The sequence below is a fragment of the Elephas maximus genome, chromosome 19, assembly GCF_024166365.1.
Source record: "Elephas maximus indicus isolate mEleMax1 chromosome 19, mEleMax1 primary haplotype, whole genome shotgun sequence".
Taxonomy (NCBI): Eukaryota; Metazoa; Chordata; class Mammalia; order Proboscidea; family Elephantidae; genus Elephas; species Elephas maximus.
Window position 1 is genome coordinate 47,770,351 of NC_064837.1, and position 20,888 is coordinate 47,791,238.

The 20,888-nt window shown below is 38.7% G+C and overlaps 1 protein-coding gene across 3 annotated transcripts; it reads right to left on the reverse strand.

The window, feature by feature from the left end:
• Nucleotides 1-249: 249 nt before the first annotated feature.
• On the reverse strand, nucleotides 250-7,763 carry KRT222 (keratin 222). 3 transcript variants are annotated; one of them, XM_049858817.1, is made up of 6 exons: nucleotides 7,595-7,763; nucleotides 4,471-4,599; nucleotides 3,526-3,746; nucleotides 1,771-1,847; nucleotides 1,242-1,377; nucleotides 250-761 (listed from the first exon to the last, which is right to left on the reverse strand). In XM_049858817.1, the coding sequence occupies exons 1-6, from the start codon at nucleotides 7,688-7,690 to the stop codon at nucleotides 530-532; spliced, it is 891 nt and encodes a 296-aa protein (XP_049714774.1). In that variant the 5' UTR covers nucleotides 7,691-7,763; the 3' UTR covers nucleotides 250-529. The 3 variants fall into 3 exon arrangements, with proteins under 3 accessions (XP_049714774.1, XP_049714776.1, XP_049714775.1); XM_049858819.1 differs by having other exon boundaries at nucleotides 4,471-4,595; nucleotides 7,513-7,685; XM_049858818.1 differs by having other exon boundaries at nucleotides 7,513-7,685.
• Between the last annotated feature and the right edge of the window lie 13,125 nt (nucleotides 7,764-20,888).

Here is a 20,888-nt window from a genome sequence, read left to right on the forward strand (position 1 = left end):
CTGGTTAAGTGAGTAGTGAGACCCCTTTCAAAGTTTTTTTTTTTTAATAATTCTTTTTTTCTTCAGTAGCAAAAACTTTCTAGGTTTAACGAGTCATGGAATAATGATGAATAACTCAGTATGACTATCATAATAAATTCATATTCAAACAAATGGGTACTTTTTCTTTAGAGTATTCAGCCACTGAATGAAATTACAAAGATTTACCTAAACCGGTTTACTGCTTACAGTCTTGATAAAATTTCAAGGAAAAAAGAAAAAGAATATTTGGAGAATAAATAAAATAGAAACCATAGTGAGTTCCTAATTTGATTTTTAAGCCGCCTCCTCCCCATAAAATAGATCCATAATTAGATTCAGAGAAACTTTGTCTCTTACTAGTTTTTTCCTGAAGAGAATCACACATTGACTATAATAACCTTTTCCATATGTACTTAGTAATTTACATTTAGGAATGGAGGGGCCCAGCATGGCCCACCTAGGTCCATCCTAATGACATTTTCAAATCATGTCAAATACTGTCTTTGGGTTACTCAGCAGCAGCTGATGGAGGTTTGATAGAGGGGATACTGCACGATCTTCTCATGATAAGCCTGACTTCTATATCTGGTAGGTTATCCTGCTTAGTCTGTAAACATCCTTCATCGGTGGCTGCTAAGTGAAGATCAAATCGAAGGGAAACAGATTTTTTCCTTAATCGAGGGTTATCTTTAAAGAAGGAACCTTCCCATTCTTTAATAACTTCATCAACTTTCTCTGTCCTGAAAAGATAAAATAAGCTTTTCTATATAAAGAAGTATGGGTATATTAAAAAAAAAAAAAACAAACCAAACCCATTGCCGTGGAGTCGATTCCAACTCATAGCGACCCTATATATATATAAAATACATGCCATATCTATGAAAAACAAATCAAGAATAATTTATAGTTTGTGAAATTTATAATTTATATACTTAAAAATTATGAATATGATTTCTGTGGAACTTCTATGGAATTCTCATGTTTTAGTTGTATTTTTTTGAAAAATGGTGAATTCAGGATTGTACTCTTTCATCTGATTTTTTGTTTATATTATATAGTAATATATATAACAAAATAGGCTGTCATGTCAGATTAAAATTCATAATAAAACTTTATATTTGGAAACACTCAGAGAAGATTAATTCCTGGGATTACTCAGTTGAAATGAATTTATTTGCATATGTTTGTTATTATTTCTTAGTCAAAATTGTTTTACTTACTGTATAGTGCCATGAGCTTCAGTGCTTTCCTTCACAATATTTCCGTTTAATATTGCCTGTTTGGTTATTGTCTCCACTTTTTCATTCTCACACTTTTGTGGGACTTTTGTTGAAAAAGATATTTCATTTATAATGGCTGCAAAAATTTTATTTATTAATCATTAAATTACAGTATTCAAGTACTGTTCACAGTCAATTTATGTGTCAAACTTTTTATTCAAATATTGCTTGTTTTTGCTTCTTTGTTGTTGCTGTTGTTAGGCGCTGTCGAGTCAACGACTCATAGCTATGCCACGTGACAGCAGAACCGCCTGGTGGGGTTTTCTTGGCTGTAAACTTTACGGAAGCAGATCGCCAGGTCTTTCTCCCACTGAGGCACTGGCTGGGCTCGAACCTTTCAGTTAGCATCCGAGTGCTTAACCATTGGTGCCAGCAGGGCTTTTTGCTACTTTAGAGTATTTAATTTCATTATAACTCCTGTAAATGGAGCTTAAGTTTTCAAGGTAGTTTACTTATATCAGAAACTCACCTGAAGGTAAAACAAAACCAACTCTACTTGTGGTAGGTTTTGGGTCTTTTTTCCCACCTTGGATAGAACCGTAGTATCTGAAAATGGAAAGAATTATAGGAACAACACTGTAATAGCAAATAACAGAAACAACCTAAATGTCCACCACCAGAAGAATGGATAATGGTAGTATGTTCTAGCCATTTTCATACAATGGAAATACTATTTAGAGTGAAAATAAATAAGGCTACACTGTATCTTTATGGATGAATCTCACGGCATAACATTGAAAAAAAGGTAAGCGGCAGCTCATTTTATACAGGTTAAAATAATATGCAAAACAATTCCGTTTTGTTTAGGGATACATATATTTTAGTATAAGGACTGTATAAGACTAGTAAACATCCAATTCATGAGCCAGGAAGGGGGGAGAATGAGATGGGGTGGGGTGGTGAGGTACCCGGGGGATTTCAACTACATTGGAAATGCTTTACTTCTTAAACTGGGGGAAGTAGATACATGAGTGTTCTTTATATTTTCTTTATACCTTCTTGTACATCTTAAAGTTAGCACAATAAAATTTAAAAAATTGTATTATCCCAGAAATGCTTTACTTCTTAAACCGGGGGAAGTAGATACATGAGTGTTCATTATATTTTTCTTTATACCTTCTTGTACATCTTAAAGTTAGCATAATAAAATTTTAAAAATTGTATTATAGAAAGTATTAAAGGGCCAATTTGTCAACATCTTGAATGATTATGAATTAAATAAAATTTACAACCACTCATTTTCGTTAACACTTATATAGTACCTACCTTGTGCCAAATACTGCTTTAAGCACTTCACAAACATTAACTCATTTAATCCTCATAGCTATCCTATGAGGTAGGTAATGTTATTATTCTCATTTTACAGATGAGAAAACTGGGACACAGGTTAAATAACTAGCCCAAGGTCACTCAATTAGTTAAGTGGTATAGTTTCAAAGATTTAGTAAATGTCAGGAGTTTTATTATAGGTTAAAGTTGCTTCATGTAGTTCTGTCGAGAACTCAGAATTCTGAAGCAAGCAAGAATAAAGGTTTCTTTTTAGAGGAACCTGGGGACTGGGAGGTTGTGCTATGTTCAAAGCTATATGACCTTATAAGTGATCGCAGATTATGAAACTGTGTGACTTGGAAAGAATTTCTCTTTTAATACCTTTCCTTACTCAGAACATCTGGAAATCTTTTGACTCATGTACTCAGGAAAATATTGCTTTCCATTGTTGTAATATAATCTCTTTTTTATATTATTATCTTTACATCATCATCATCACTGTTATTTTGGTGTTTGATACGTGTGTGTATGGGGAGAGTAAGGGGTCATGTGGTGATAATATGTGAATTTTCCAAGCCTTCTTTGAGGTGGTCCATACAAAGCCTGATCCCAAAAGAGATGAATGGCAGGGAAAGTGTGAAAGTTGAGAAAGGTCATTTTTTGTAGCGATTGAGACTTATTTGTGTTTCGTTCTAGCTCGGTGAGCTCCTTGTTGTAGCGAATGCCCTCGACTTTGGCTGTTTCATCCCTAACTTTGGAAGGCTGGAAATAGTTCTTCCTCTTTGCTCCTTCTTACTCTTCGCAGTGTATTCTAATCCCGTTTTATCGTAGGAATGCAGTGAGTACATCATGGTGATGATGGTTTTTAAGGCTTAATTTCTCTGACTGCATCAACAGTGACTTAAGTGGCTCTGTACCTCTGGCCACTTGTCATCAACTATATGGAACCAGGTACCTGATTTCCTCCTTTTCCAGGAGGCGTCGGTAAGTGGCTATTTCTTGTTCGAGCCTCATCTTCGTATTAAGCAGCATCTCATGCTCTTGAAGCTGCTTCTCGATGCCACGCCTTACTTCCTGTAGCTCTTTTTCTAGTCCTTCAATCACACCTTCTAGGTCCTGCAGCTGCATCTGGTAATGCTGCTCACTGGCGTGCAGGGAGTTTTCCAGGCCCCTTTCCTGTGTAATATAGACACTCATCAGTCAATCAGTGAAAAAAAAATGTTGCGGAAATCTGTATTTGCATTTTCTTCATTCTATTGGGTTCTCATCTTTTTTAAGAGGCTGTAATAATTGTACCTCACTTATGCAAGAGGTGTTTTCTTAAAGCTTTATGTCTGCCTAAATTAAAAACAAAATTATATTTTATACACAAAGCTAAAGAGCTTACTATTTCAAAGGAATTCAGTGGTATTTCCTATGGCAAAAATATCCTTTGCAGTGCGATTAACTTATTATCACTCTGATTTATCTAATTTCTTAAATGTTAAAAATACAGACTATTGAGTATCAAAGCCAGAGTAGGCTGCATATAAAAGGCACTTTAGGTAAGTGCTCAAATATTTCTCTCCTTAGCAGTCTCCAGTGGCAAGCATAAGAGTTCCTACTGTTAACACTTTGGATACCGAGAAAGACCCTATTCTCCCGCTTTAACAATTAGAGAACCCCAGGGTGAGCAGCAAGTATTACTTCATTTTTATAGACATGAACTAAACCTTGAGTGAATTGATTACAGCTGTGGACATGATGGGGTTAGAATAATGGAACTAGGACCAGGAATAGAATCCAGTGACCTTGATTGTCAATCTCTCACAGTAAAGTAATGGACATTCTTCCTTTCCCTCCCTTAATCAAATAACATCTGGGGACTCAGTGGGCCACTTCCTTTGGAAAACATTCTTACCACAGCGTGAAGAGATTCAATTTCCACTTGCAGGTGGTGCCACTGACGTCGGGCTTCCTTGAGCTCTGCTTGAGCCGCCTTTAAAGCCTCTTCATCTTTGTCCATTTTTTTGCTTATATCTTCTTCTAGCTATAGGAAAGCGAACAACAGTAACAAAAACACAAAGAGTGCCCTTAAAAAAATGAGACATTTAAAAACCATTATACAAAAGTAGTATAGGAATTGAATCATTTTTTTCCTTTAAATTGTTGAATTACAAATTTGTTCTAGCACTTAATTGCTAATTAAATATGTGAGCAAGTCAGTTTTACTCTCAGCCTCAGTTTTCTCAGGGACTCAAAAGTCCCTTCCAACTATGACAGCCCATGAAATATGGAAAAATACACCTACTTTAATGAAAAAAAGTTTGCAGGTTCTAAATTTGTGACCTCTGATTCTGGGACCAGGGGTATGGACATGGAGCATTTACTGCTGGAAGGTATGTTAATGATAATTTAAAGAATTAAGTTGCCTTATACCAGAAAACCAAAGCCATCGCTGTTGGGTCAACTCCGACTCATGGCAACCCGACAGGACGGAGTAGAGATGCCCCGTAGAGTTCCCAGGGAGCAGCTGGTGGAGCTGAATGGCCAGCCTTTCGTTTAGAAGCTGAGCTCTTAACCACTGCACCACCAGGGCTCCAGGGTCTAAACTGGACTTCAGTGTTAAGAGCACCCACTATTGATTTACCTTTTTCAAACTGGTCTTTTTAGAAGGCAGGCAGTAACAAAAAATGACATCTTTAAAAAATTATTCTCTAAACGTCCTCATTAAATAACAAGTTGAATATTTATATTCTGCTTTAAATATTCTTATGCTGATGTTGGAATTAAATGGAAGTCTCCTTTGGCAGAATTCTCAACATTTGGCCCCAAGTAGGAGCAACGCATGGATTGATTGTAGCATTTTGAAGCTGAAATTACAACTTTTTAATGTTCTTATTAAAATATATTTTAAAATTAAAAAATTAATTTGATGGTACAATGGATTTTTTTTAAGGAAACATTGGAGTAAAGTTTAGGGCAAGGTGTTAGAGAACAAAATTCATCATTTCTTTTGGTTTGTTATGCCACTTTTTCTTAGTATTAACTTGGCAGAGTGATGTAGCTACACATACTGGAGCAACTACAGAAGAGAATGTAAAGATTTTTGGAAATGTGAGAGTGTAAAAGTGCCAGTATCTAGTGGTTTTTTGGATTTTGAGTATGGAACTGGCAGCTAAGCTTATGTGTGTAGCTAGGTTACAAAGATGGCCACCAATGAACCGCACCTTCCAATATTCATGTCCTTGTGTGCGTGGTCCCCTTCCACATTGAATCTGGCCTGACCCTGTGTCTTGCTTTAACCAATAGAATGTGGCAGGAGTGATGCCACACCAGTTCCAGGTACAAGCCTTAAGAAGCTCTTGCAGTTTTCACTTCTGTGCTTTGGGACCCCTAGGCTGCAATGTAAGAAGCCTGGATACCCTGTTGGTGAGATCATGTAGAAAGGCTACATGGAGAGAGAGAGAAATAGCCCCAGTTGTCCCTGCTAAGCCAGTTTTCCAGCAAGACCTGCCAAGGTGCCAGACACATGAATGAGCCACATTCCATCCCAGTCGTGCCCCAAGATAATTACAGCCCCAGCCAACATCATGTGAAGCAGAAGAATCACCCCGCTGAGCCCAGTTAACTCACAGAATCATGAAAGAGAATATAATGGTTGTTGTTTTAATCCATTAAGTTTTGGGGGGTTTGTTACACAGCAATACGTAACTAAAACAGTTTATGCTTCTTTATTTCATAATAATTAATCAGGATTTCTTGAATTTATTCCAGCTGACTTTCTGAATAAAAAAAAAAAAATAAGTTTTTTTTAATATTTAAAAGACTTTAAACAAAATGTATTGTAATCTTGCTTTTTCATTTGAATTTACTCATTTTAGCATTGTGACTTGTAAACAATTATTTCCAAAATAAAATGTTTATTCAGTTTATCATCTTCAGAAATTGTTTTTCCTTCCTTTTGTAAAAGGCATATGAACTATTCCAATACATAATGCAAATATTCAAGTGTCTTTGCTTAATCCAGAATACTGATTATTCTTTATGAAGGCTGAAAATGTTACCCAGTTATAAAATATATAATGTGACTAAAAATGAGCTGCTAATAGAATAAAGGCCTGTGAGTCCCTAGTAATATATATTTTTCCCCATTTGGAAATGTTCTTAAGTAAATTCTTTGCTGTATCTGGGTGCTTGTAATAGAATTTGAACTCAGATTTAATAGATAAACTGAAAACAAAACAAAAACCAACTAAATTTATGAATCTTTGTTTCTAAAATATTTACTTATAAATTTGTTTAAAGACTTGAGACCTTAATTGCCAAAGATGATTGTCATTTTAAAACTAAGTAAGTCTATGAATTAGGATCTAGCCCTTATTTAAATTATCTCTCTTTTTAAAAATACTTAAATATTTCATTTTTTATGTTAGAAGCAAACATGTCTCATCTCATAATAAGCAAAAATCTGTAATCAGTTTGGGAGTTTTGTTATAATTTAGATCATTTTTTCTGAATGCCATGTCACATACCGAGATGATTTCTGTTTATAACAATGGATATAAAACTGAGCTCATTAAAAAATGATGATAGGAACTGTTCAGAAATATTTTACCTACTTTTATCTCCAGAGAGTATGCAAGCTAATAAATCTCCCTATAAAGCTTGTCATTTTAAATATGCTATCTAAATGATCTCCATAAATAACCCCACAGTATCTTTGAAGCGTATTTGAAATGCTTGCTTCCTGAAGGATGCTTAAAGTGCACCATTTTCTTGTATGTTTTGTTAACGATAGAAACCTAGTAATTTGTATAAAAATCAAATGTATCAACCAACATTTATTTAATGGCCATTTAACAGTATAATCAAGGCATTTCCCCCTGTAGTCTCAGCCACATTGCTGTAAAACCTAAATTCCTTCCCCAGTATACGCTGCTTTGAAAAGGAAATACTGTACCTCAGAGAGGCTGGGACAGGAATTGGATAGACATGGATTGTCTCCTTATCCTGGAAGATGCCTGTCTGTATGAAATCATTACCTGGATCCTTGTTGAGAGCATGGTCTCTATCTGATTTCTGGTGAGGAGCTTTTCATAGTTTACCCTGATCTCATTGAGTAGCTGGGACAGTTCCATTCTTTTCCCATCCTCCACCTTGGCTAACTGAACCTTATCGATAGGATGAGTCGCTGCGGCAGAGTCTGCTCTGCCTGCGTAGAGAGCAGAGGGAGAGCCCTGCGGAGCCTTAAAGACGCAGAGCTCCTTTTTCAGAGGCTCGGAAATTCCTGTGTTTCTAATCAATTACGCAAATATATGGTAAACCTTTCGCTCCTATTGCTGGGATAGTAAAGTGTCAGACTTTCCACGATGGAACAGAAAATTAAAAGCCTCCTCAGTATTCCTCAATTGATTCCCTTTAAAGTTGAGCGTTTTAGGAAAAAAAAAAGTTAATTAATTTTTTGGAAAGGAAATGGAACATAAAAAGAAAAGAGCAAAGAAAGAAGATTGTAATTAGCTTTCCCAAGATATTGCAAAGAGATAAATCTGGGTCCAAAACCTGACAGCTAACATTTTCTTTTACTGTATTTCTTACTACTTGGATTATTTAAGCAGAAATGTTATAAATCTTAGATATTCTGACAGTAGAAAAAGCTACCACCAGATTAAATTAATAATTGTCATCAGCCAAGGGCTGATAGACCATATTTCCCTCAAAAGCATACTCTGTGCTTCATGGCAGACTGCTGGCCTGTGGCAGGGTTTGATGTACTGAGGTGAACTCCTAAAGGCATATTGCAGATGAAGTTCCAGATAAGTGCTAACAGAGTATGATGGTAGCTGTGAGCTAACACATTTCCAATGTATTAAAAGGTTGAAGAAATAGAACCAGATGGTCCCTGGGCAGGGTGTGTTCAATGAGGTTTTGACTTACCGTGGGGTTGCTCATTCATTAGTAAACATAGGTAATGACCACTCGTACCTGTAAGATTTACGTTATGCAGCTCTTCTAAGAAACAACTTTTGTGGCATTTATTCCATCTTCACAATCCCGTTCATTTTGTGACCTGTAAAGATGTGAAGACTAAGGCCAGCGGGGTTAAGGTGTCTTGCCCGAGGTCATGGATCGGCATAGCGGCATCATTGGGACTGGAATTTTGGCTGTTGGGCTATATTTGATATATCGCCTGTCTGGCTCTCATTATATCTCCCTCCACCTAAATTCCTTGTTTAATCTGGCCAGCTAGTTGCTGAATGTGATTGAATGTGGCTTGGCTGAGATTTCTCCTAGAGCGCAGTCCTGAGAATAAGTCCTTGGCTTTAGAGCTGTCACAGGACCTTTGCATGTGCATTATGCTCTATTAGTTTCTGAAATAACTTACGGTGGTCAATTTGTCCTGGGCATTCCCACCATCCCCTCCAAACAAAACTGGCCTGCTCACAGCCCCTGCTCAGAGGAGAAGTTCTAGGTCACTCCCTGTACTCTGTTCAAGCAGACCTAACCCTCTCCACCTCCTCCCCCACCCTGCAGCTACAATTGATTAGCTGACACTGGACTGAGGAACAGCCAATCCACAGACTGGGCAGAGACCTATGAAGTACCCTGATGCAAAAAGCTCGAACTAATGAGAGTCACTGATGCTTATCTAGGCCAAACTGATTTTCTTGGTAGTTGGGACCAAGAAATATGAAGAGAAGCAGGCATATGGTAGTGGAACGGGAAGCAAGAAAGCAAAGAATTATGCTAGTTGGTCCAGGTTGTGGCCTAGGCATCAGAATTAAAAAACAAAGCAGCAAAAGTCTAATATGCAGCAAAGTTTGAGAACTGCTGTTATAAAATACCTTCCTTTTCACTCATTTTCTTCATCCAGAGGAAATGAGTTGTTAAGTGTAACTGTCTGAGATGACCCTGCATCACACATTGGCAGGTTCCGGTATTCATGCCGTAGCTGGTACGATTCTGAGTTCATAAGTAACAAATTAAATTTTATTTTGAGCTCCCATCCTGCAGAGGTTATGTGTTAAATATGTGTTAAATCTCATCAAATGGACTTCCCACCTTTTCTCCAAAGTGTTGCATCTATGTTTTTGAGGAGCTTATATAGCCATGACTAGGGGAGCATATGGCCTTGATGTCGTTTGTCCAAGCCTGTGTTTACTAAGACTGTCAGTGTTCTTCCCACCTGTCCCACTTATATCCAGCTGCTCTCTCCCATATTTCCTCCCATGCTTGAGGGCTTGGGAATTATTCTGATACTTCAGTGTGCCAGTGGCATGGAAATATCAGGCAGACTGTGGCTCCATCTGCCCAGACACACTGTGCAGTCATAACCTATTTGGCTCTTGTCCCTTTCATGGGACCACAATTTAGGAAGCAGAGCACAGTGCTCCTAAGCAGTCAGATCACCCAAACTTCCCTCAAATTTTGTGGCTTTGCAAGGGCACTGCCTCAGAAGCAGAGCCTGGGGCCCCTTGTTCTGATACCCAGCTATGCCCCTGTCTCCCCTCACCCTTCAGTCTAGGGGAATCTCTTATATTCTTGAGGGTGGGACAGACATCCTGCTCTTAACAGTAGAAGATATGCTCCAGGACCCATCTGCCTTGTTTACTGCTGTATGAACTTTCTGGCACAGTTCCTGGCATAGAGGAGGCAGACAATAAATATGCATAGAATGAATGATGTTTCTTTGAACATTATGTCTGGGCCCCATGTCTTCTTCATTCTAAGTCCAAGGACTGGGGCACCCCCTTGCTTTTGTTTCATCTACTCACAAGGCAGTGAGCACTGAGGAACCTATTTACTTGAAGGAGGTGGCAGAAGTGAACTACCAGGGGAAAGAAGACAGATAAGTAGCTCAAAAACATTACTTTTCCCATGTACTTAGTGTTTATAAATCCACGGACATCGGATACACACTCATTTTAGAGTGTTATACTGGGACTTTGCCATTAAACTTGGGGGAGTATCATCTCTTCTAAACTGCTTTTTACCACACTCAAGAATTGGATATTTTTGCCTTAAGGAGGGAAAGAAAAATACTGAAAGAAGAGTAATGGATTTATTTATTTTTATGTAATGCATTTGGACACATGTATTTTACCCTTTAAAGTACCTTATCTTCTCGTATACAAGGATCACAAATCTTAATCCATTTAATATTTTGCCTTTCCTACTCATAAATGTTGCGATAAATTTTTACTCTAAAAAGCATACCAGTTAGAATTCATGACAACACAAATTTTTGTCAAGCAATTTTTTCCTCCAGGCAGTTGTAAATATAAATCTCTAGTTCCTTTTTTTTTTTTTTTTAGATAGATTAGTTCATCTGATCTTTTAATTTTGGGGATAATCCAATACAGCTTGAAATGTTATTTCTTTAGCAGTTTAGGATATTGTGAGTCCCTCTTTTTAATCAAGCACACATTTTAACAGGATTATAGAAGCATAATTAACAAAATGTCAGGCTCAATTCTCTATAGGAGCAAAAACAGTGAAGCGTAGATAGATAGGTAGATACCTAGATTATTTCAAAGAAATGGCTCACATAGTTGTAGAGACTGCCAAGTCCCATATCCATGGGTTAGACACTGGGTTGGAGGCTTCTCCTGACTCACGTGATTGTAGGGCCTGATGTACCCAAAATCAGCAGGTCAGATGGCAGCTGCTGGCTCATGTCCCAAGAACTGGAGGTCACAGGATGATAAGTTGGTTGCACAATCCAGAGAGGGTGAGATTTGCCAGAACATCTATATATATTGGATGCAGGCCACACACCAAGGAAACTCCCTTTTCAACTGGTTGGCTGCTCACATCAAATCACAAAATGGAGGATGATTATATAATAGCTGCTAAACCACTGAGACTCATGGCCTAGCCAAGTTGATACATAACCTTAACCGTCATGGTCTACCCCGTGTCAACTTGGCACCTGTACACATCTCCTTAAACCATACATAATCTCTGAAGACAATTATAATGTCATTATGGTAGGCACAAGTATGATATTATAAAACCCAATTTTTGGTTGGGTTTTATAATGTCATACTTGTGCCTACCATAATACAACTAACATGCATACAACCGAAAACACACTAGCCCTGTTTACATCTTATATTTTATAATAAGTAATGGAATAAAAGAAGGAAGGAAACAAAGATATTTGATTCCTGGACCCAGAATCCTGGCTATGGGAAAAACAGCACCATATATTGCCTCCTGGAGAACACTTTGCCAACCCTGCAGGTTATTGTCACCTAGCTGGTACCATAATTGTGTCCTTAGGAGGCCATTCCATTGTTCTATCAAGCTAGCTGCTTCAGGATGATGGGGAACATGGTAAGATCAGTGAATTCCGTGAGTAGAGCCCATTGCCACCTTTCATTTGTTGTCAAGTAGGTCCCTTCAACTGAGGTGATGCTGTGTGGGATACTATGACAGTGGATAAGACATCCTGCTAGTCCATGGATGGTAGTTTTGGTAGAAGCATTATGTGCAGAGAAGACAAATTCGTATACAGAGTGTCTATCCCAGTAAGGCTGAAACGCTGCCCTTTCCATCATAGAAGTGATCCAACATAATCAACCTCCCACCAGGTTGCTGGCTGATTGCATCAGGGAATGGTGCCATATCAGGGACTCACTGTTAGTTTCTGCTGCTGGAAGTTTGGGCACTCAGCAGTGGCTGTAGCCAAGTCGGCCTTGGTGAATGGAAGTCCAAGTCGCTGAGCTCATGCATAATCTCCATCCCTGCCACCAAGGCCACTCTGTTCATTAGCCTAGTAGGCAATGATGGGAGTGGCTGGGGAGAGAGGATGAATGCGTCATCCTATCCACTTGATTGTTAAAATCCCACTCTGCTGAGGTCACTTTTGGTGAGCATTCATGAGATACAAATATCTTTACTTCTTTGGGCCATTCAGGGAGGTGTATTCACATGTCTCTTCTCCACGCACCCTTGTCACTAATTTTTTAATCATGTTCCTTCCAAGTCCCTGACCATCCAGTCAAACCATTGGCCACAGACCGTGAATCAGTATACAGTTGCACATCTGGCCATCTCTCCTTCCAAGCAAAATGAACAACCAGCGGTACTGCTTGAAATTCTGCCTGTTGAAAGGATTTCCCTTCAACAGTGTCCTTCAGTTGATATAGTGTAGTGTAGTCTACTGCTTAGTCCGTGCTTCGGTGAACCAACCAAATAATCTATTAGATATTTTCTGACCTCTTTATCTGAAACATTGAATCAAGTTCTGTGCTTAGTGGGTCCATATCAATAAACTCAGACTGATCCAACTTTATGTTCCTTGCACCATTATCCCACGCCCTTAATAGCCATTCCCATACGTATTCCCCAGGTTTCTGTTTGTCTATATTAAAAAAAAATCCGGCAGTTCTTTTGGAATGTAGCATACTTCCTCCTAGGTTACGTTTTGTACCTCACCTCTTGGGGTTACACTTTGTGCTTCACCTCTAGAAGCAAAAATGGGTGGCGGGAGTGGGTCCTGGGGACGTTAAGCAATGTCTTGCAAAACATCTGTTTCAAGTGATGCCCCAGGCAACACCCCAGGTACTGCCTCAGGTGATATCTCAGAGAAAGACACATCAGGCACAGCTGGCTTAATCTCATCAGATGGGGGTAGAAGGGGTAATAGTTTTACTGGGGAGGTGGCTTAGTAGACAAAGATGGAGTAATCCTCCAAATGGGAGTAAGAGAGCTGGTTCGTTTGGAGGAGTGATTCACGCCCCCAGATTCCTGATTATATGCTTGTTATGGATTGAATTGTGCCCCCCAAAATATGGGTCAACTTGATTAGGCCATGATTTCCAGTATTGTGTGGTTGTCCTCCATTTTGTGGTTGTAATTTTATATTAAAGAAGATTGGTGTGGGATTGTAACACACTTACTAAGGTCACATTCCTAATCCAATGTAAAGAGAGTTTCCCTGGGATGTGGCCTGCACCACCTTTTATCTTAACAAGAGATAAGAGGAAACGGAAGCAAGCAAAGAGTTTGGAACCTCATACCACCAAGAAAGCAGTGCTGGGAACAGAGTGCATCCTTTGGACCCAGGGTCCCTGTGTGGAGAAGTTCCTAGTCTGGGGGAAGATTGACGAGAAGGCTGACAGAGAGAGAAAGCCTTCCCCTGAAGCTGACGCCCCGAATTTGGACTTTTAGCCTACTTTACTCTGAGGAAATAAATTTCTCATTGTTAAAACCATCCACTTGTTGTGTTCTGTTATAGCAGCACTAGATAACTAAGACACTGCCCATCTGTCCCCATCCCAAGTTTCAGGATCCAATTTCTTCCCATTTAATGCCCTGACTTTAACTTCATATGCCATTTGAGGTTGGGAATTCAATTGGTGCTGCAATTCAGCCACTCTTATGATAAGACTCCAGGTTTGGTTTTCAGCAATATCAGCTCTGTTACTATAAGAAATAAGGCTTTTGTTCAGGGCACAAGTGGCAACTTTCAGGCCTTTTACACAGCACTTGAGCTGTGACTCTTAAGCCCTGAGCTTGTCTCTTTCTTTCACCATTTTTTTTTGGTAAAATCAGGACCTATCAATCAGCCTATACTTCTCATTCTGACAAAATTGTAGAAAAGTATAATTATGCAATCACCCAGAGCCTTGTTTCTCACAAATATTTGATCCACTCATGGTGATATTTTGTGTATTTCTATTGCTGCTTCATGCCATGGATTAGCAGTGCCTCTTTACTACTGGAGGCAGAATCAGCATGGCCTTTGACACTAGCCAGACATGAGAACCAACCCAGAAAATTCATTCCTTATGATTTTGTTCCATAGGTTGAGTTCTCTAGAGGAGCTAAATCAGTGAAGTGTATCTATATCAATATATCTATATCTCTATCTATATATCTACATCTCCCTGGTGGCACAGTGGTTAAGAGCTATGGCTGCTATCCAAAAGGTTGGCAGTTTGAGTCTACCAGCTGCTCCTCGGAAACACTGTGGGGCAGTTCTGCTCTGTCCTATAAGGTCACTATGAGTTGGAATCAACTTGACGGCAATGGCTTGGGTTTTTGGTTTTATATGTGTATAGATGGAAAGAGAGAGAGAGATTTCAAGGAAATGGCTCATGCTGTTGTGGAGGCTGGCAACATCTGTGGGTCAGATGTTGGGCTGGAGGCTTCTCCCAACTCATGTGATTGCAGGGGCTGACAAACCCAAAATCGGCAGGTCAGATGGCAGGCTGCTGGCTCATGTCCCAAGAACTAGAGGTCAGAGAATGACGAGTCAGAGGCAGGATTCAGAGAAAGGGAGCTTTGCCAGAACATCCGTATACATTAGATGCCGACCACACCCCCAAGGAAATTCCCCTTTCAACTGATTGGCTGCTCACATCAGATCACAAAATGGAGAATAATTATGTAATATCTACCAAACCACTGAGAATCATGGCCTAGCCAAGGCGACACGTAGCCTTAACTATCACACAATTAAAGACGGATTCTTTTTTTTGTATTTTTAAAAGTTGCTATAAATGATAGGCCTTTCATTTATTGGTTTGTCCCCTTTTTGTTTTGTTATTGACTTTTCTACTCATAAGAGCATGCCTCTAGGAGATATAGTTTAAGCTGATGTTGCAAGTATCAGTTAAGAATATACAAAGAAGCAATCAAGAGTAGAACTTTTTTGTCAGCATGTTTTCAAGGTGTGTGAAAAATGCTTGCATGCGTTTTCATATGTCCTGTGCATACATGTAATATGATTAAGCAAGTTATAGTACTACACATACTGTCTTGTTCCTAGCAGATACTGAGTTCATTTTTTTGCTGCTGTAACTCAAGGGTAAAAAGCAGGGAAATTTCTCCAGTCAAGGACTTTGTCTTTGGGCCCTATTTTCTCTGGCATCTTCCATAGTATTTATCCTTCTTACTTATTCCATTGTAGCTCAGCCCACTCAGATGTTTCATGATCAATAACAAGCTTTACTAGAAAGTGAGGCCATTTTAGGGTGCCAATTATATACAGTTTTGGTATATTACAAATACAATTCATGTTGTATGGTTAGCTCGGCAGACTAAACGAAACTATCCAGGAATTCAATTTCCTTTCCTCTACTTCCTTTTCATCTGCAGAGGTGCCTTAATTAAGTCTCAACCTTTGAATTTATAGCTCTTTGGCTGAAACTCTTCCATCTACCAGTTCCACTTGAGCTACAATATTTACCTTCCCTTCCTCATCCCTGGAAGAGGAATTCTTATTGGGTCTTAAGTACACCTTCCTCAGCCATCTAGCAGGTGTTTCCTTAGCTCTTCCTGTCTTTGGAATACTGACTTTTCTAAACCTCCTTTCACTGACTGAGGACGTTGGCCCTATTTTTTTTTTCCCTGTGAAAATAAATGAAAACCACTAAATGAGAACAATAAACACTTCATTCAGGGCTTACCCTAGCAAGGGAGTCAGCTACCATTACTTGGATTTGTCAGAGACCCCAGAGCAGACAAGGGAGTGTAAAAGTTTAATAGCAGAAGAATGGAAGGCTGCAGGTATGTCCCGAGTGGGGGCTGCTGGCATGGGGAAGCTGACGGTGGGCTAGCTGCAAGTGGGGCATCCTATGTGATTAGTCAGGAGCATATCTGGCTTTCTTTGGTTAGTCGTCAGGTAGAAGCGGGGGCAAAAACTAGGGAAACTGGCAGTTATTGGTTATGTCCTGACCGTTTGGGGCAGATTGCTACAGAGGCTGTGGTTTGGTTTCCTGGATGATTGCTGCAGATTGTGGGTTACAGTTCTATTTTTATATATGGTCTAGTGGTTGTCTGTTTGAACATTCAGTCTCTCACTTCTATTGAGTGTCTTAGATACTCTATTCTTGGTCATTTTTTTTTTCACAATCTGGAGTTTCTTTAGACCATCTTCCCAATCTGGAATCCCCGAGTGGTGCAAATAGTTAATGCGTTCAGCTGCTACTAAAAGGTGGGAGGTTCAGCATTTTTCAGCATGGTCCACCGAGAGGCACTTCAGAAGAGAGGCCTGGTAATCTACTTCTGAAAAATCAGCTATCAAAAACCCTATGGAGCACATGGGATCACCATGAATCAGGATCGACTTGACGAAAACTGGTTACTGATTATTCCAGAAGCAAACTTTTCACTTCCCACACCCGTTTCTGGCTTCTCCTCACTTCCCCATGCTCCTCAATGCTGTCTTGGTTTTCTGCTGCCAGGGAAGAACCTTCCAACCTTCTCTGGGCTGGACTCTGCTCCCTACCAGCTGCTGTCAAGTGTTATCTGCTACTCTCTCCCCATCCTTCTCTGCCTCTCCTTTTTTTTTGGCCTCTGGTTTGGTTGGTTAGTCAATCTCTAGGTAAATGAGCACCTTCCAGTAGCTCAACATGGTTGTATAGCTTTGGAGGATGTAATGTACACAACCAGTAGCACACTTGTACATACATGTTAATCCCTTTTATAAGCAAGCTTAGTATACCAAAACCCGAGTCTTGGAAGTGATACATTTGGGCTTTTTACAAAGAGAAATTTTATATTTTAGCTGTAAAAAAGATTAAGTAGCATTTTAAATATGTGTAGATTTACAAGAATTCTATTGGTTCACAACTTTTAAGTGAGCCACCTTAAACAAAACAAAAAAAACCCCAAACCAGTTGCTGTCTAGTCAAACTCATGGCAAACCCATGTGTTGCAGGGTAGAACTTTGCTCCCTAGGATTTTCTAGGCTATGACCTTTCAGAAGCAGATCGCCAGGTCTTTATTCGGAGATACCTTTGGGCGGGTTTCAGCCACCAACTTTTACAGTGAGTAAGTAGTCAACTGCCTAACCATTTGCATCACCCATTACTTTTGGTAATTGTTCTTAAAATTTTTTTTTTGTTTTTATTGTGACTGAAAATTCTCAAGGGCAAAGGCAATGGGTCTTACATATCTTTTGAATCCATCCCAGCCTCGTTTTTCCACCAACCCCTTAAATTTAGCACCTAGTTGATTCTTTTTATCCCCTCATGGGTGATATTGTTTATTTTATGAGCTGATCTGTTATTTAGCTGAAAGGTGACCTCTGGGAGTGGTTTCAGTTCCAAGCTTAAAGGGTACCTTGACAGTCTCGGGAGTTCCTCTAGACTCTACCGATCCAGCATGTCTGGCCTTTTTAAGGAATTTGAATTTTGTTCTGTATTTTTCTCCATTTCTATCTGGGGCCATCTATTGTGTCCCTGGTCAGAATGGTCGGTAGTGGTAACTGGGTGTCATCTAGGTTTTTGGTCTCAGTATAGATGAGGCTGTGGTTTGTGTGGGCAATTAGTCCTGTAGACTAGTTTCTTCTTTGAGTCTTTGGTTTCCTTCTTTCTCTTTTGTTCCAGACAAGTAGAGACCAAATATTGTATCTTAGATGGCCGCTTGCAAGCCTTTAAGACCCCAATCGCAACTCACCAAAATAGGCTGTAGAACATTGCGGTGTGATGAATTGCATAGTATGACCTTTCTCACCATAGTTTTGTAACTCCCACCCAGGTGATTGGGCAGGGGTGTGCAAATAAGATAATTGTGGCACACCAAGAGGACTGGTCAGTTTTACCTTAAAAGAGAGCTCATTCGAGAGCAGAGAGAAGAGCCCACCACCACCAAGGAAGGAGAGACCAGCAGCAGAGACCCACAGGAGACAGCACAGTGGGCTTCCTGGCCCATGGAACGAAAAAGCTGAGTGCCTTTGGACAGAAACTGAGGTCCAAGGAGAAGCCTATGCCTGACCCACTAATTTGGGACTTGCCAGCCTCCAAACTGTGTGAGCCATTTCTTTTATTCAGTTCTCAGTACATGAGTTCTGTGAGACACTGCAGCAAATTAGGGAACCCCAAAACAGGAGGGAAAGTACTGAAGGGAGAGGGAGTAGTTGATGTTAGAGATGATGGAGCGCTACAGCAGCTTGGAAAAGTTGGACATTTGGGACATCTTTGACCTCTGCCTCATAGGAACCAGCTGATCCTTAGAAGAGAAATTATTTGTTTAAACGTAAACTTTATGAATTATGTTATGCCAATTGACTGAATTGTCCCATGAGACTATCGTCTTAAGTCTTCAAACCTGGTAAGCCAAACCCACAAGGTATTTGGTTATGTCTAGGAAGTATCTGTAACCGTGCCCACTATGTTCTACATTATATGTATTCAGCACACACAGACATGCTTACAGTTACACCTATACATGTGCACACATATATACACATATTCTTTCCTATACACATATATGCATACCTTTCTGCTGGTGTAACCTCACACATATTTTTTGGTTGTTATTGAAATAGCTGATGCTTTTGAACAAACAAATGAATATCAGAGTAGGCAATCTTTTATTGATTTTATATCTAGTCTTGAAAAGGAATTTACTATTTTATTGCCAAACTTCTTTAAAAAACATATTTTGAGTACTGAAAACGTTCACTGCAAGGCTCAAGTTTGTTTTGACTTCCCAGTTGTATAACCAGGAAAGGTTGTTCATTTGAGGATGACTGTTGTATATTTAGGCTAGCATGATAATCTTTTTCTTTTGGGCGTGTGGCTATGTTCAGATTTAAGACATTAATATGGCATTCCGGCAATTATTCAGTTAGTGAAACTTAATTACATCTTTAGATCATACCATTTTACATGAATCTAATACTTCTACTTCTGTAAATACTTCTGAGTTTTGAAGAGAACGCTGGAATCTGTAGTTTTTACCCTAAAAATAAAAAAAATCATTACTTTTGAAACCTCCTCAGGTAAGCCCAAAACTAGTGACTCATGCCTTGAAAGAGAAATCAGCACTGTTCTGAATTAAGGAAACTTTTCCAGTTCTTTTTGATAAATCCAAAGTGTTAATCTTAAGGATTGAGTAAACCAGAGCCTAACCTTTTTTCAATTGCATAATTCTATATGATACCTTTGATAGTTTAGCTATATATGTATTTTTTTACGATACCTTCATTATAGTTGGCAATCAATAACTTTTAAACTATCTATGAGAACCAATTTGGTATTAAGTTGAAAGTGTGCTTGACTGGCATTCTGGTTTAGTATTTAACATGGCTGCTAATTTCTTGTAGACCATGGTTTATAATACGAAATTTTTGTGGTACAGCATGTTCTTTTCAAGTTTGTGAACATTTATTTCCTTAAAAATTTTTTTTGGCCCCTCAATTTAACTTTTGTTTCTCTTGGCTTTTTATACCACTGGCCATTTAGTAAAAAATTCAAAAAGTTGAATACATTTTAAGATGCCTTTTGGCTTAAATTGCAAACAAGTACATTTGGAAAGTAATGAAATTTCTGAAATTTAGTCTAGTTTATAAAAACAAAACAAACCCCAAAACAAACAAACAAAAACCAAACCGTTAGTAGGGCAAGAATAGTTGCCCTTTAGTGAGTCCACATTCTGCCACATCTTTCACAAGTATTTTTCACGCTGTTGCCTTCAGAAAAATTAATTACACTAATCCATCAAGCTTCAACTCCTTCTTAATTGCTTTTCTCAGAATGTCTAATCTCCAGGCAGCTTGGTGCCATCTATCATTGCTGACTCCAGAAATGAAATTTAGTGTGTGTTGACACACAGGAACCAAAAGCTCAGTTACCCTCAAAAATCGTTGTCTTCGAAACTTCTTCAAGTTACCACAAAACTAGTGATTCATACCTTAAAAGAGATGGTCATTTAAGTCAGCATTGTTTCAGAATTAGGGAAACATTTTTAATTGTTTTTGAGAAATCCTAAATGTTAACCTTAAGGATAAAAAACAGACCCCATCATTTCTTCAGCTGTATCCACCACATGATTCTATATGATACCTTTGATAGTATAGCTATATTACATGATTAAGTACTTGCGTATTGTAAGCAATCAATAAATGTTTTTTTGGATTGTGTTGAGTATTTATAAGGCAGAATTATCTACAGTGTTCCTTTCTGAGTATGGCATAATTATTTGTGTGTGACTCACTTCTGGAAAGATCCCTTTGTTGTAGTTCTTGGGTTGAGATAATTCACACCCCAAGATATTATATTTACTTCTAAATTGTTAGAGTTTTGATACATTGTAAGGTGATTTTGGGAATTCAGTCTAAAATTTCAAGTGTTTACCAGTCGTTTAGGATTTTTACTATGTGTAATAAATTTTCATAGAAATAATGACTGTGTGCATAGATGTCTGTGCAGTTTGTAGATAGTTGTCCATTTGTATTCTGGTTTTCAGTTGAATAATTTCTGTTGGGTTTTCCAAGAAACTCAATATACCTACAACTTGCCATATCATCTTTTCTTCTAGTTGTGTTCTTTTTCCCAATTTTCCTATTTTTATGCCACCTTGAAATTTTAGAATTTTTGT

Coding starts and splice junctions, on each gene's coding strand:
- KRT222 (XM_049858817.1), bottom strand. CDS start 7,690: ATGGAACTGTCCCAGCTACTCAATGAGATCAGGGTAAACTATGAAAAG. Junction 1,848..3,525: donor CTGGAAAAGGAGGAAATCAG/GTACCTGGTTCC, acceptor TTCCATTTTCAG/ATACTACGGTTCTATCCAAG. Junction 1,378..1,770: donor TGGTTTTGTTTTACCTTCAG/GTGAGTTTCTGA, acceptor AAATTTTTGCAG/CCATTATAAATGAAATATCT.